At 36.7% G+C, this 12,319-nt stretch overlaps 1 protein-coding gene across 2 annotated transcripts in view; it reads right to left on the minus strand.

The window, feature by feature from the left end:
• Positions 1–4,513: 4,513 nt before the first annotated feature.
• The window catches only part of LOC145255695 (nitric oxide synthase, inducible-like), a 203,244-nt gene continuing 195,438 nt past the window's right edge, over positions 4,514–12,319 (minus strand). For both annotated transcript variants that reach the window (XM_080114269.1, XM_080114268.1), the window contains exons 25-26: positions 12,198–12,319; positions 4,514–5,424 (exon numbers count right to left, since the gene is read on the minus strand). The exon at positions 12,198–12,319 is cut by the window's right edge and continues 64 nt beyond it. In XM_080114269.1, coding sequence (XP_079970395.1) covers positions 5,326–5,424; positions 12,198–12,319 — 221 coding nt within the window. In that variant the 3' untranslated portion in view covers positions 4,514–5,325. The remainder of the gene's footprint in view (positions 5,425–12,197) is intronic.

The raw sequence follows: 12,319 nt of genomic DNA on the forward strand, positions 1-12,319 counted from the left end.
TTTTAATATTATTTAAATTGTTCTTACATAGTGCCTCTTCACAAGGAGACAATTAGGCACATGGTCGTATTTTAATGTTATTTAAATTGTTTTTACATAGTGCCTCTTCACAAGGAGACAATTAGGCACATGGTCGTATTTTAATATTATTTAAATTGTTCTTACATAGTGCCTCTTCACAAGGAGAGAATTAGGCACATGGTCGTATTTTAATGTTATTTAAATTGTTCTTACATAGTGCCTCTTCACAAGGAGAGAATTAGGCACATGGTCGTATTTTAATGTTATTTAAATTGTTCTTACATAGTGCCTCTTCACAATGAGACAATTAGGCACATGGTCGTATTTTAATATTATTTAAATTGTTCTTACATAGTGCCTCTTCACAAGGAGACAATTAGGCACATGGTCGTATTTTAATGTTATTTAAATTGTTTTTACATAGTGCCTCTTCACAAGGAGACAATTAGGCACATGGTCGTATTTTAATATTATTTAAATTGTTCTTACATAGTGCCTCTTCACAAGGAGACAATTAGGCACATGGTCGTATTTTAATGTTATTTAAATTGTTCTTACATAGTGCCTCTTCACAAGGAGACAATTAGGCACATGGTCGTATTTTAATGTTATTTAAATTGTTCTTACATAGTGCCTCTTCACAAGGAGACAATTAGGCACATGGTCGTATTTTAATGTTATTTAAATTGTTTTTACATAGTGCCTCTTCACAAGGAGAGAATTAGGCACATGGTCGTATTTTAATGTTATTTAAATTGTTCTTACATAGTGCCTCTTCACAAGGAGACAATTAGGCACATGGTCGTATTTTAATGTTATTTAAATTGTTTTTACATAGTGCCTCTTCACAAGGAGACAATTAGGCACATGGTCGTATTTTAATATTATTTAAATTGTTCTTACATAGTGCCTCTTCACAAGGAGACAATTAGGCACATGGTCGTATTTTAATGTTATTTAAATCGGTTTTACATAGTGCCTCTTCACAAGGAGAGAATTAGGCACATGGTCGTATTTTAATTTTATTTAAATTGTTCTTACATAGTGCCTCTTCACAAGGAGACAATTAGGCACATGGTCGTATTTTAATGTTATTTAAATTGTTCTTACATAGTGCCTCTTCACAAGGAGACAATTAGGCACATGGTCGTATTTTAATGTTATTTAAATTGTTCTTACATAGTGCCTCTTCACAATGAGACAATTAGGCACATGGTCGTATTTTAATATTATTTAAATTGTTCTTACATAGTGCCTCTTCACAAGGAGACAATTAGGCACATGGTCGTATTTTAATGTTATTTAAATCGGTTTTACATAGTGCCTCTTCACAAGGAGACAATTAGGCACATGGTCGTATTTTAATGTTATTTAAATTGTTCTTACATAGTGCCTCTTCACAAGGAGACAATTAGGCACATGGTCGTATTTTAATATTATTTAAATTGTTTTTACATAGTGCCTCTTCACAAGGAGAGAATTAGGCACATGGTCGTATTTTAATGTTATTTAAATTGTTCTTACATAGTGCCTCTTCACAAGGAGACAATTAGGCACATGGTCGTATTTTAATGTTATTTAAATTGTTCTTACATAGTGCCTCTTCACAAGGAGACAATTAGGCACATGGTCGTATTTTAATATTATTTAAATTGTTCTTACATAGTGCCTCTTCACAAGGAGAGAGAATTAGGCACATGGTCGTATTTTAATGTTATTTAAATTGTTCTTACATAGTGCCTCTTCACAAGGAGACAATTAGGCACATGGTCGTATTTTAATGTTATTTAAATTGTTCTTACATAGTGCCTCTTCACAAGGAGACAATTAGGCACATGGTCGTATTTTAATATTATTTAAATTGTTCTTACATAGTGCCTCTTCACAAGGAGAGAGAATTAGGCACATGGTCGTATTTTAATATTATTTAAATTGTTCTTACATAGTGCCTCTTCACAAGGAGAGAGAATTAGGCACATGGTCGTATTTTAATGTTATTTAAATTGTTCTTACATAGTGCCTCTTCACAAGGAGAGAGAATTAGGCACATGGTCGTATTTTAATATTATTTAAATTGTTCTTACATAGTGCCTCTTCACAAGGAGAGAGAATTAGGCACATGGTCGTATTTTAATGTTATTTAAATTGTTCTTACATAGTGCCTCTTCACAAGGAGACAATTAGGCACATGGTCGTATTTTAATGTTATTTAAATTGTTCTTACATAGTGCCTCTTCACAAGGAGACAATTAGGCACATGGTCGTATTTTAATATTATTTAAATTGTTCTTACATAGTGCCTCTTCACAAGGAGACAATTAGGCACATGGTCGTATTTTAATGTTATTTAAATTGTTTTTACATAGTGCCTCTTCACAAGGAGAGAATTAGGCACATGGTCGTATTTTAATGTTATTTAAATTGTTCTTACATAGTGCCTCTTCACAAGGAGAGAGAATTAGGCACATGGTCGTATTTTAATGTTATTTAAATTGTTCTTACATAGTGCCTCTTCACAAGGAGACAATTAGGCACATGGTCGTATTTTAATATTATTTAAATTGTTCTTACATAGTGCCTCTTCACAAGGAGACAATTAGGCACATGGTCGTATTTTAATGTTATTTAAATTGTTCTTACATAGTGCCTCTTCACAAGGAGAGAATTAGGCACATGGTCGTATTTTAATATTATTTAAATTGTTCTTACATAGTGCCTCTTCACAAGGAGACAATTAGGCACATGGTCGTATTTTAATGTTATTTAAATTGTTCTTACATAGTGCCTCTTCACAAGGAGACAATTAGGCACATGGTCGTATTTTAATGTTATTTAAATTGTTCTTACATAGTGCCTCTTCACAAGGAGACAATTAGGCACATGGTCGTATTTTAATATTATTTAAATTGTTCTTACATAGTGCCTCTTCACAAGGAGACAATTAGGCACATGGTCGTATTTTAATATTATTTAAATTGTTCTTACATAGTGCCTCTTCACAAGGAGACAATTAGGCACATGGTCGTATTTTAATGTTATTTAAATTGTTCTTACATAGTGCCTCTTCACAAGGAGACAATTAGGCACATGGTCGTATTTTAATATTATTTAAATTGTTCTTACATAGTGCCTCTTCACAAGGAGACAATTAGGCACATGGTCGTATTTTAATGTTATTTAAATTGTTCTTACATAGTGCCTCTTCACAAGGAGACAATTAGGCACATGGTCGTATTTTAATGTTATTTAAATCGTTTTTACATAGTGCCTCTTCACAAGGAGAGAATTAGGCACATGGTCGTATTTTAATGTTATTTAAATTGTTCTTACATAGTGCCTCTTCACAAGGAGACAATTAGGCACATGGTCGTATTTTAATATTATTTAAATTGTTTTTACATAGTGCCTCTTCACAAGGAGAGAATTAGGCACATGGTCGTATTTTAATGTTATTTAAATTGTTCTTACATAGTGCCTCTTCACAAGGAGAGAGAATTAGGCACATGGTCGTATTTTAATGTTATTTAAATTGTTCTTACATAGTGCCTCTTCACAAGGAGACAATTAGGCACATGGTCGTATTTTAATATTATTTAAATTGTTCTTACATAGTGCCTCTTCACAAGGAGAGAGAATTAGGCACATGGTCGTATTTTAATGTTATTTAAATTGTTCTTACATAGTGCCTCTTCACAAGGAGACAATTAGGCACATGGTCGTATTTTAATGTTATTTAAATTGTTCTTACATAGTGCCTCTTCACAAGGAGACAATTAGGCACATGGTCGTATTTTAATGTTATTTAAATTGTTCTTACATAGTGCCTCTTCACAAGGAGAGAGAATTAGGCACATGGTCGTATTTTAATATTATTTAAATTGTTCTTACATAGTGCCTCTTCACAAGGAGACAATTAGGCACATGGTCGTATTTTAATATTATTTAAATTGTTCTTACATAGTGCCTCTTCACAAGGAGAGAGAATTAGGCACATGGTCGTATTTTAATGTTATTTAAATTGTTCTTACATAGTGCCTCTTCACAAGGAGACAATTAGGCACATGGTCGTATTTTAATGTTATTTAAATTGTTCTTACATAGTGCCTCTTCACAAGGAGACAATTAGGCACATGGTCGTATTTTAATATTATTTAAATTGTTCTTACATAGTGCCTCTTCACAAGGAGAGAGAATTAGGCACATGGTCGTATTTTAATGTAAAGAAAATTTAGCATCTAAAAAGAGGGACTCTGGATTGGAGCAAAAATAAAAAATTGCCTCAGTCTAGAAAGGATTTCTTTTCCACTGATGGATGACAAAAAAAAAAAAAAAAGTGTAGTATCAGGATTTCTTTCATCCAAAAGATTAAGTGTTATTTGTAATAATATTTATACATTTTATTTTATTTATACATTTTATTTTTTTTATGTTTTTTTTTATGTTTAAATTAAAATTTAAGCATAAAGAAAAACAACAACAAAAATACAAGGAATGTAATTCATTAACGATTTATGTGTTTGATCGCTCAAAAAATAAAAAAATTAAACAAAAAATTTATAAAATCATGGTAGATTATGGTTTATAGGGTCGGGGGGAGCCTAGGGATATTTTGATATTTTTATTTGAAACAATTACTGCATATATAAACAGAAAATGACTATGGAAAATAGGTAGAAATTTCGAGTTTGAAAGCGGCAAACAGAATTTCTAGACTTTACATAAAAAAACGCTAGCCGCAAGATCTAAATTTTACTAGCTATATTCCAAACAAAATCTCCAAATCTAGATAGAAAATAGCAACACTACCTCAACCAAATGAGAAAGGGAGATAACTAGGTATACTTTATAGTAATATAGTACACGACTGGTATAGTTTCCATTGTTCCCTTCAATTAGTACTTAAAAGAAGAAAGGGTTAGTTTGATTAAAAAAAAATCGCTTTATATCAAAGTATCACTAATTTTTTGCAAGATTAGCGTGTCACAAACATACTAAAAAATTTTTGTACATAAATATGGAAATTGTATGTCTGTCCACTTTTCGCACTTTCCCAAATTAATGCTGATCGGGGAATGTTTATATCATAGAAACACTGGAGCTAACAAGTTTTCCTTTCATAATATTGATAGATTATCAATTTAAAAAGTGGACCATGACTTTAGGAACAATGTAGATTAAGGGAGATAATTTTCTTTCTCTCTTTTTTTTTTTTTTGTTGATTTGGGGAGGGGGTGGAATATTACAGCTTTTTAATTGCATATTCCCCAAAATGTCAATGAGTACTTTTAGTGAGTAGTTTTTTTTTTATGAACTGCATTTCACACAAGCAAAAGATGCCTGCTCTTCCGACTTCAATTTGAGTAATGGTGCTCCAAATATATCTCTGTGAATTCGACCCTCTTCCTAAAAAACAAAAAAACAGAAGCAAAAATAAAAATAAATAAAATGAATACATATAATAAATAAATGAGAAAAAATCTTCGAATTAATAGATACTCATTTAATATTTATACCCCATGCTTTAGACTTATGCTCCTTTTTTCCGCTTATAATGAGTGGGAGGGACTTATCTTCAATTTTATCGCCAGAAAATGCATTAAATTGTAGAAATTAGAAACTTATGATTTCTGATAAATTTATGACAGTGTTGTAAATAATGGGTAATCAACAATCCCCCCCCCCCTCTATCCAACAACAATGAGGTTGTTTGAACGGCAATCAATAAGGCTAACCTGCTTGCCAGGCTGTTTGCCTCCAAACTGCTAGACTTTGGAATTCTCTCCCGGTTCTCTGTTTTCTTGACTGTGCTGTCATGCAGAAGTTCAAATGTAATGTGAACAGCTTCAACTCCCTACATAGTGTCTCTGTAGATTTGGTCCCAAATAGTAGCCCCTTACTTCCAAGTAATTCTGTATCTTATTTGGGATGAATTACAGTAAAAAAAAAAAAAAAGATTTGGTACCTATTTCTGAAATGTTTTCAAAGTACAACCACTGCCAATAATTTTCCATACTCTCTATCTGTGCCTAAACCTAAACCCAAATTCAATGAACAAAGTTTCTTTCCAAGAACTGCCAGTCTATATCGCGGGTCTGCTTTCCAGCTGACTACAACATAGTCGTTTTCAAGTCTTTTGGGGAGCTGGATTTTTCCCACATTAAAAACTGACCTTATGTCCAACTCTGCCCTCGTGCGGCGACAAGCAAATAGGAACAATCAATGCTGCTAAAACAAAACGTCCTTTTAAATAATAAAATTCTATTCAATTTCCACAACTACCAACCATTATAGTGTTGTCTCCCCAACCAACTTACACTCATTAACCCTTATTCTTAAGTGGCCTTCAGGCTTTGATAAGTGGTGGCACCCTTGTAAAAATGTAATCTTTTTTTAACTAATAACAAAAGTATAGAGAAGTTGTGTATGTTTGGCATAATGGATACTTTCACAGACTGTTGCATCAGTTGTGTCGATTGTTGTTGTGGTTGTTGCCGCATACAATCTGGTTGAGTTAACTTCTTCCTTGGCCTGCACTATATCGTGAATTATGGATGGCAATCCTGAACAATGTTGCATGAGATGAATAGCCAATTGCGATTTCACTGTCGAAGGTCGACCACCATTTCTCTATGATGACTACTTTATCTAGATTTTCAGGGTTTTTTTTTTCTTCCTTTGAAGATTGTAACGCTGGGTATGGGGCAACCAAACCAGCTGCCAACATTACTCTGCTTTTTATTGAAACCAACCGAGAGCTCTTTTTAGTTTCCTCGCTGTTCCCTTAAGTGCAATTGTCTGAATCTCTTTTGCACTTGGTTCACCAGGAATATTAGTAAGGTAGGACTTCAGGTTCTTCTTCATAATCCCTGTGGCACCTATAATAACTGGTATGATTGATATCTCTCTAAGATTCCAGTTTCTTTTCATATCATACATGAGACCTTGATATTTGGTCTGTTTCTCTCTTTCAGCTCTGTTTAGACCTCCATTATTAGGGACACTCACTTCAACCAAGGTTGCAACCCTCTCTGACTTATTCCATATAACTATGTCAGGTTTGACAGCAGCATTTTCAAGATATTGATGCACATGTACAACCAGACAGAGAAGTAGGAAGAACAACATCGTGAATTAACTCTCCCTTAGAGTAACGAGGCTATTGGGTAAACCTTGCAGCTGTAATTGTAGAAATGTAAATGAATGTCCTCTAGAAAGTAAGTGCCTGACTTCTAATATGGTGTACAAATGCAACATTGTAGAGAGAAATATTACTAGAACATACATTGGATCTACTGTTAACAGTTTTAAAGATAGGTATAAAAACCATAAGGCCATTTGCTCATGCATGGAGTATTGTTGCCACATGTGGTTTGGTGTATCTGCTACTAGTCTCTTGCTCTTAGACAGGATCCTTGTGCCTGTTTTGCAAGTATTTTAATGAAATGTGCTCTGATGAACTCATTGCATTTGTGCCCCTTCGACGTAGATACCCCAACAAACCCGCTAAGCAACAAAATCACACCCCTTCACTGTTGAGGTCCCTTAATGCCAGAAAGCTTTCTACTCTAATAGCTTCTTCCCTCGAAGAGACAGACTTTGGAATTCCGTTCCTGCTACCTGCTTCCCTGACTGCAGAAGTTTAAATGTAACGTAAACCAACATATTGTTCATCTTCTCTAAACATAGTCACAAATAGTAGTCCCTTATGTCCAAGTGACGATATGCTTTGCTAGGGTGAACGTGAATAGAAAAAGAGCCTCCAACCTAATATCCTGCACTGTCAACCAAATCTCAACCTCTGCTTGTATTCTTATGCCTGTTTTACAAGTATTTTAATAGAATGTGCTCTCACAAACTCAAAGTACTTATACTTTCTTGATGTAAATGCCCCCGACTAACCTGAAAGTAGCAAAATCTCACCCATACACTGTAAAGATACCTAGATGCCAGAAAGTCTTCTACTCTAATAGCTTCTGCCTTCAAACTGTTAGACTTTGGAATTCCTTCCAGTTCTCTGTTTCCTTGACTGTACTGTCACGCAGAAGTTCAAATGTAATGTGAACAACCTCAACTCCCTACATAGTGTCCCTGTAGATTTGGTCCCAAATAGTAATCTCTTACTTCCAAGTAATTCTGTGTCTTATTTGGGATGAATTACAGTAAAAAAAAAAAATAAATAAAAAATATAAGATTTGGTGCCTATTTCTGAAATGTTTTCAAGGTACAACCACTGTCAATAATTTTCCATACTCTCTATCTGTGCCTAAACCTAAACCCGAATTCAATGAACAAAGTTTCTTTCCAAGAACTGCCAATCTTTCCAGCTGACATTGTAGAGAGAAATATTACTAGAACATACATTGGATCTACTGTTAACAGTTTTAAAGATGGGTATAAAAACCATAAGACCTAACTTGGATCATAAGGAAAATCCTACATGATTTGCTAAGTGTGTTAGATAAATTATGAAAAAAATGACCTCCAATTTGAATTGAAATTTTTTATACTAGATAAAGCAAGTAAATACACATTTGATAAGATTAAAAAATGTAAACTATGCACCCTCAAAGATGAGAACAGTAGTCTGAATAATCCAAATATAACCTATTTGTTATGTGGAGATAGGTAATCAACCTGGAACATTCTACATAAGGAATCGAATCACCGGTTTTCACCGGACCCTTGTAAAAAAAACAGAGACTTCTTCCCTGAACGTTAACACACTGTATTTCTCATCTGACCAGGGACACCTTCATTGATAGTGCATATTCATTCACCAGGCTCATGATTATGTCCAGCCGCCGACGGATAAGCATCTCGTTCGTTGCTTTGGTTCACACTCTAGCCCATCCGGTAAGAGTGCCTGAAAACCACTTATGGACGCTAGAAGAATCTGTGAATAGTCACAGGGTGGTTGTTTTCCAAAGGATTGCCAAGTTTATTCCCTTGATCACTGCATCGAGTTCTGCCAGGTTTATGTGTTGGGAGTCCTTTTCTGGGTGTAACCAGCAAGCATCTTCCACTACGGCTCCCTCATGGACTAACGAAACACCAATGGCAAGAGAGCTTGCGTCAACCCATACACTACAGTCCTGGCTGTCAACACGCCATCTGCCCCATGCTGGATCTTCTTTGTGCACTCTGGTGAGGACCTCTCTGACACTTGTATTGAGAGGGGCATCATAAATTTTGTCATCCCATCTGGTGGTGACGTCAGAGGCTCTCCGTTTGATGAATACCACTGCAATATGAAGTCAGCCATCCACAGGAAGGTGTCCATCCAACTTTCTACACACTGAAAATACGTTCTGATGCGGCATACCTGGGATTTCATTGCCTCGTTTCCAACACAGGACATTATCTTCTTCCCAGACCTGCAAACCAAGCACTCTTGCACCGTCCTGTAGCCTTTCTAGTTCCTTGCTGAGAAAGCCAAAGTTGTGAAGCTGTTCTTTTATGTGCGTTGCAGGCACAATTTCTTCATCCACATCCACATCGTCAATATATGCAGATGTTGTCCGCTGAATGCGCTCATCCTTAATCAATATAGCGTCAACAATCCTTTGCATAATTAATGGCGCCACATTAAGTCCAAATCCCATGCAGGTTAAGCAATACCTTTCTCCCTTGATGAGCACTATTTGATAGGGCCATAGTTACTGATGTACATACACTTGAAGGTATACTTTACGAAGATCCAGCACAGATACATTAGATCCTACTTGCCGCCATTCCCTCAACTTCTCGGTACATACATCCATGCGGGCTGTAAAAGGATTTATGTGCTCGTTTAGTTCCCGATAGTCGAGTACCAGCCTCACCTTCTGTTTATTATGCTGGATAACCGCCATTAATGGGATAAGACACTTTGGGGGGCCCAATTCCTTCTCTGGATATGGAACTAGCCATCCATTTTTTATCCAAGTCTGTAGTTCCTTATCATATTCTCCACGAGCTCCAGGGGGAATTTTATATTCTGGAACCCTATTGCACAACTTCCCGGATTACTGCTCGTCCGACCATCTCCAAGAAACTGTCCAGGGCCTTGTATTCCGCATGAAAGTCAGGCTGTTCCAGTTTTATGGGTGCACCCAGAGCAAGGCAGAGGTTAGAAAAATGCGCGATACCCTCACCATCAATACGGATCCCACCCAATTCTTTGATAAAGTGCATTCCTAACAGCAGGTCATAACCAAGAAGGTCCATCACCGACACGTGTATGAATGACACTAACTCTACAAGAGGCTAGTGTGCCCCCGCCGACTGTCAGTACTAGAATCCTCTTCTTGTCCCATGTGTCACAGCATGCCTTGCACACGAGAGTCTGCGTGTACCCTGTGTCTACGAGCGCAAAGCATTCACACCCGTTCACGTGCACTTTCACTGTGGGTAGCGCCCTATTTGTCAATGATCTGGGGAGAATACTAGCGCTATAGTTTACTCCCCTTGTCCGTTTCCCGGACAACTCCTTGCTACGTGATCTAGCTTGCTGCACCGGTAGCAACGCATGCATCTTGGCGTTTCCTGAGCAGATGTGTCCTTTACACTGCTTCGGCTTCAGCAGTCCTTAGAAAAGTGGTTTGGCCCGCCGCATTTATAACAGCTTATGCCATCTTCTAATGGAGTAGATGCTTCTGCAGCTGCTAGCACCGGCTTCGCATCTTTTTTTTTAAAAATATTGCGGGCTCTAGCCAACAATTCCTGAAGCCGAATTTCGCTGAGCCTTGATGATGCTCGTAGCAGTCGGCTGGTGTCATCCAGGAGTCCTGTGAGAAAGGCACAACTTAATATGCATTCAGTCACTCCACCAAACGGCGCAGCTAATCTCTTTAAATCCGTCAGGTAGACGTCCACTGTCTCATCCAACCCAAGCCACCATTTGGTGAACTGCCTGCAGGCAATAAAAGGGTCTATAGCAAAGGCCGCGTATAGTGCCTCTTTAACCTCCTCCAGAGTTGGTTCATCCCTGTTGATAAAAGGAGTATGCCCCCTTGGTCAGCCTCAATGGGATTACAAGCTTGGGATCCTTTATTTTGCAAAGCCGGCATACAAGCTCAGATTTTTCCCACCACTCAACTACCAAGGGTCCGGCAGAGGAGCCGTTGAACCCTGGTATTAATCTCAGATCAAACTTGTCCATTGCAAAAAAATGGGTTTAAATAGCTTGCAGTCAATCAACAGGCAAAAATCATTGCTCACACAAATTCTCCCAACTGATTTTGCCGTTTCTCAAACGTCAAATGATTTCTCGATCCTCTGCCACCGACAAGTGATCTATTTTATAAAGCACATGATCTTGTGAGACTTCATTCACTACAAAACGTCATGACCGCCATGATGGACTCTTTCTTTCTTGACGCACGTAACTCACAGGACAGACAGACATGAAGACGTTTCTATGGTAAGCCATTTTTCCCACAACATTCTTATAAAGAGTAGAAATGTGCAGGAACATAAGGAGCATATCAGAACAGTTTTCCAAAGAATTGACGAATTTCCTTTCAAATTGAGTGCCGAAAAATGTGAATTTTTTTAAAAAAAGATAAAATGTCTGGATCAAATCATTGACAGCCAAGGCAGAAGACTGGATCCTCAGAGAACAGAAGCCATTGAGTGGATGCCAGCACCTAACAATGTTGCCCAGTTACAATCTTTTTTGGGTTTAGAGAAAATAACTCACCAAGGTTCTACAAACCTGGTGACAAAATATTCATCTTGAACTATAGGACTAGGAAAAGCATTTTGGAGGAGGGAATGATTATGAAAAGAATTGGGCACATGCTATATTCGGTAAGAAGTAGTAAATGTGACTGTCGCAGGCATATGAATCAGCTAAGACCTCGACACACTGATGACTACAAACAGGCAGAAGATAATGAACTGCCCTTGGAGGTATTGTATGACTCTTTTAATATTCCCCTACCCATAGCACAACCTACAGTATTCAAACCACCGTGTATATTTATTCCTTTCACAGAATATTTTATCTTTGATATGTCCGAATAATAGGCCACCTTAGGACATATCACGATTATAAATCCTCATCTAAAAGATTCGGAAACATATCCTTCATTTTTATTGTGTAGACAACGAAAAAAAAACAAAACAAAACAAACAAAACAACAACAACAACAACAACAAATGGTTATATTTGAATGTTTTTTGTTTTAACTTACAGTCATAGCGTTGAGGGTATTTTTTGCTTCTGTCTCCTTCCCTTCTTTTTCAAGAATTTTAAGCAGTGTCGTGGTAACATCAGATGCCATTCCCGCTTCGCCGCAGATATAAAGGTGACCCT

The sequence above is a fragment of the Euprymna scolopes genome, chromosome 31 (genome assembly GCF_053919585.1).
Source record: "Euprymna scolopes isolate OS-2025 chromosome 31, ASM5391958v1, whole genome shotgun sequence".
NCBI classification, from domain to species: domain Eukaryota; kingdom Metazoa; phylum Mollusca; class Cephalopoda; order Sepiida; family Sepiolidae; genus Euprymna; species Euprymna scolopes.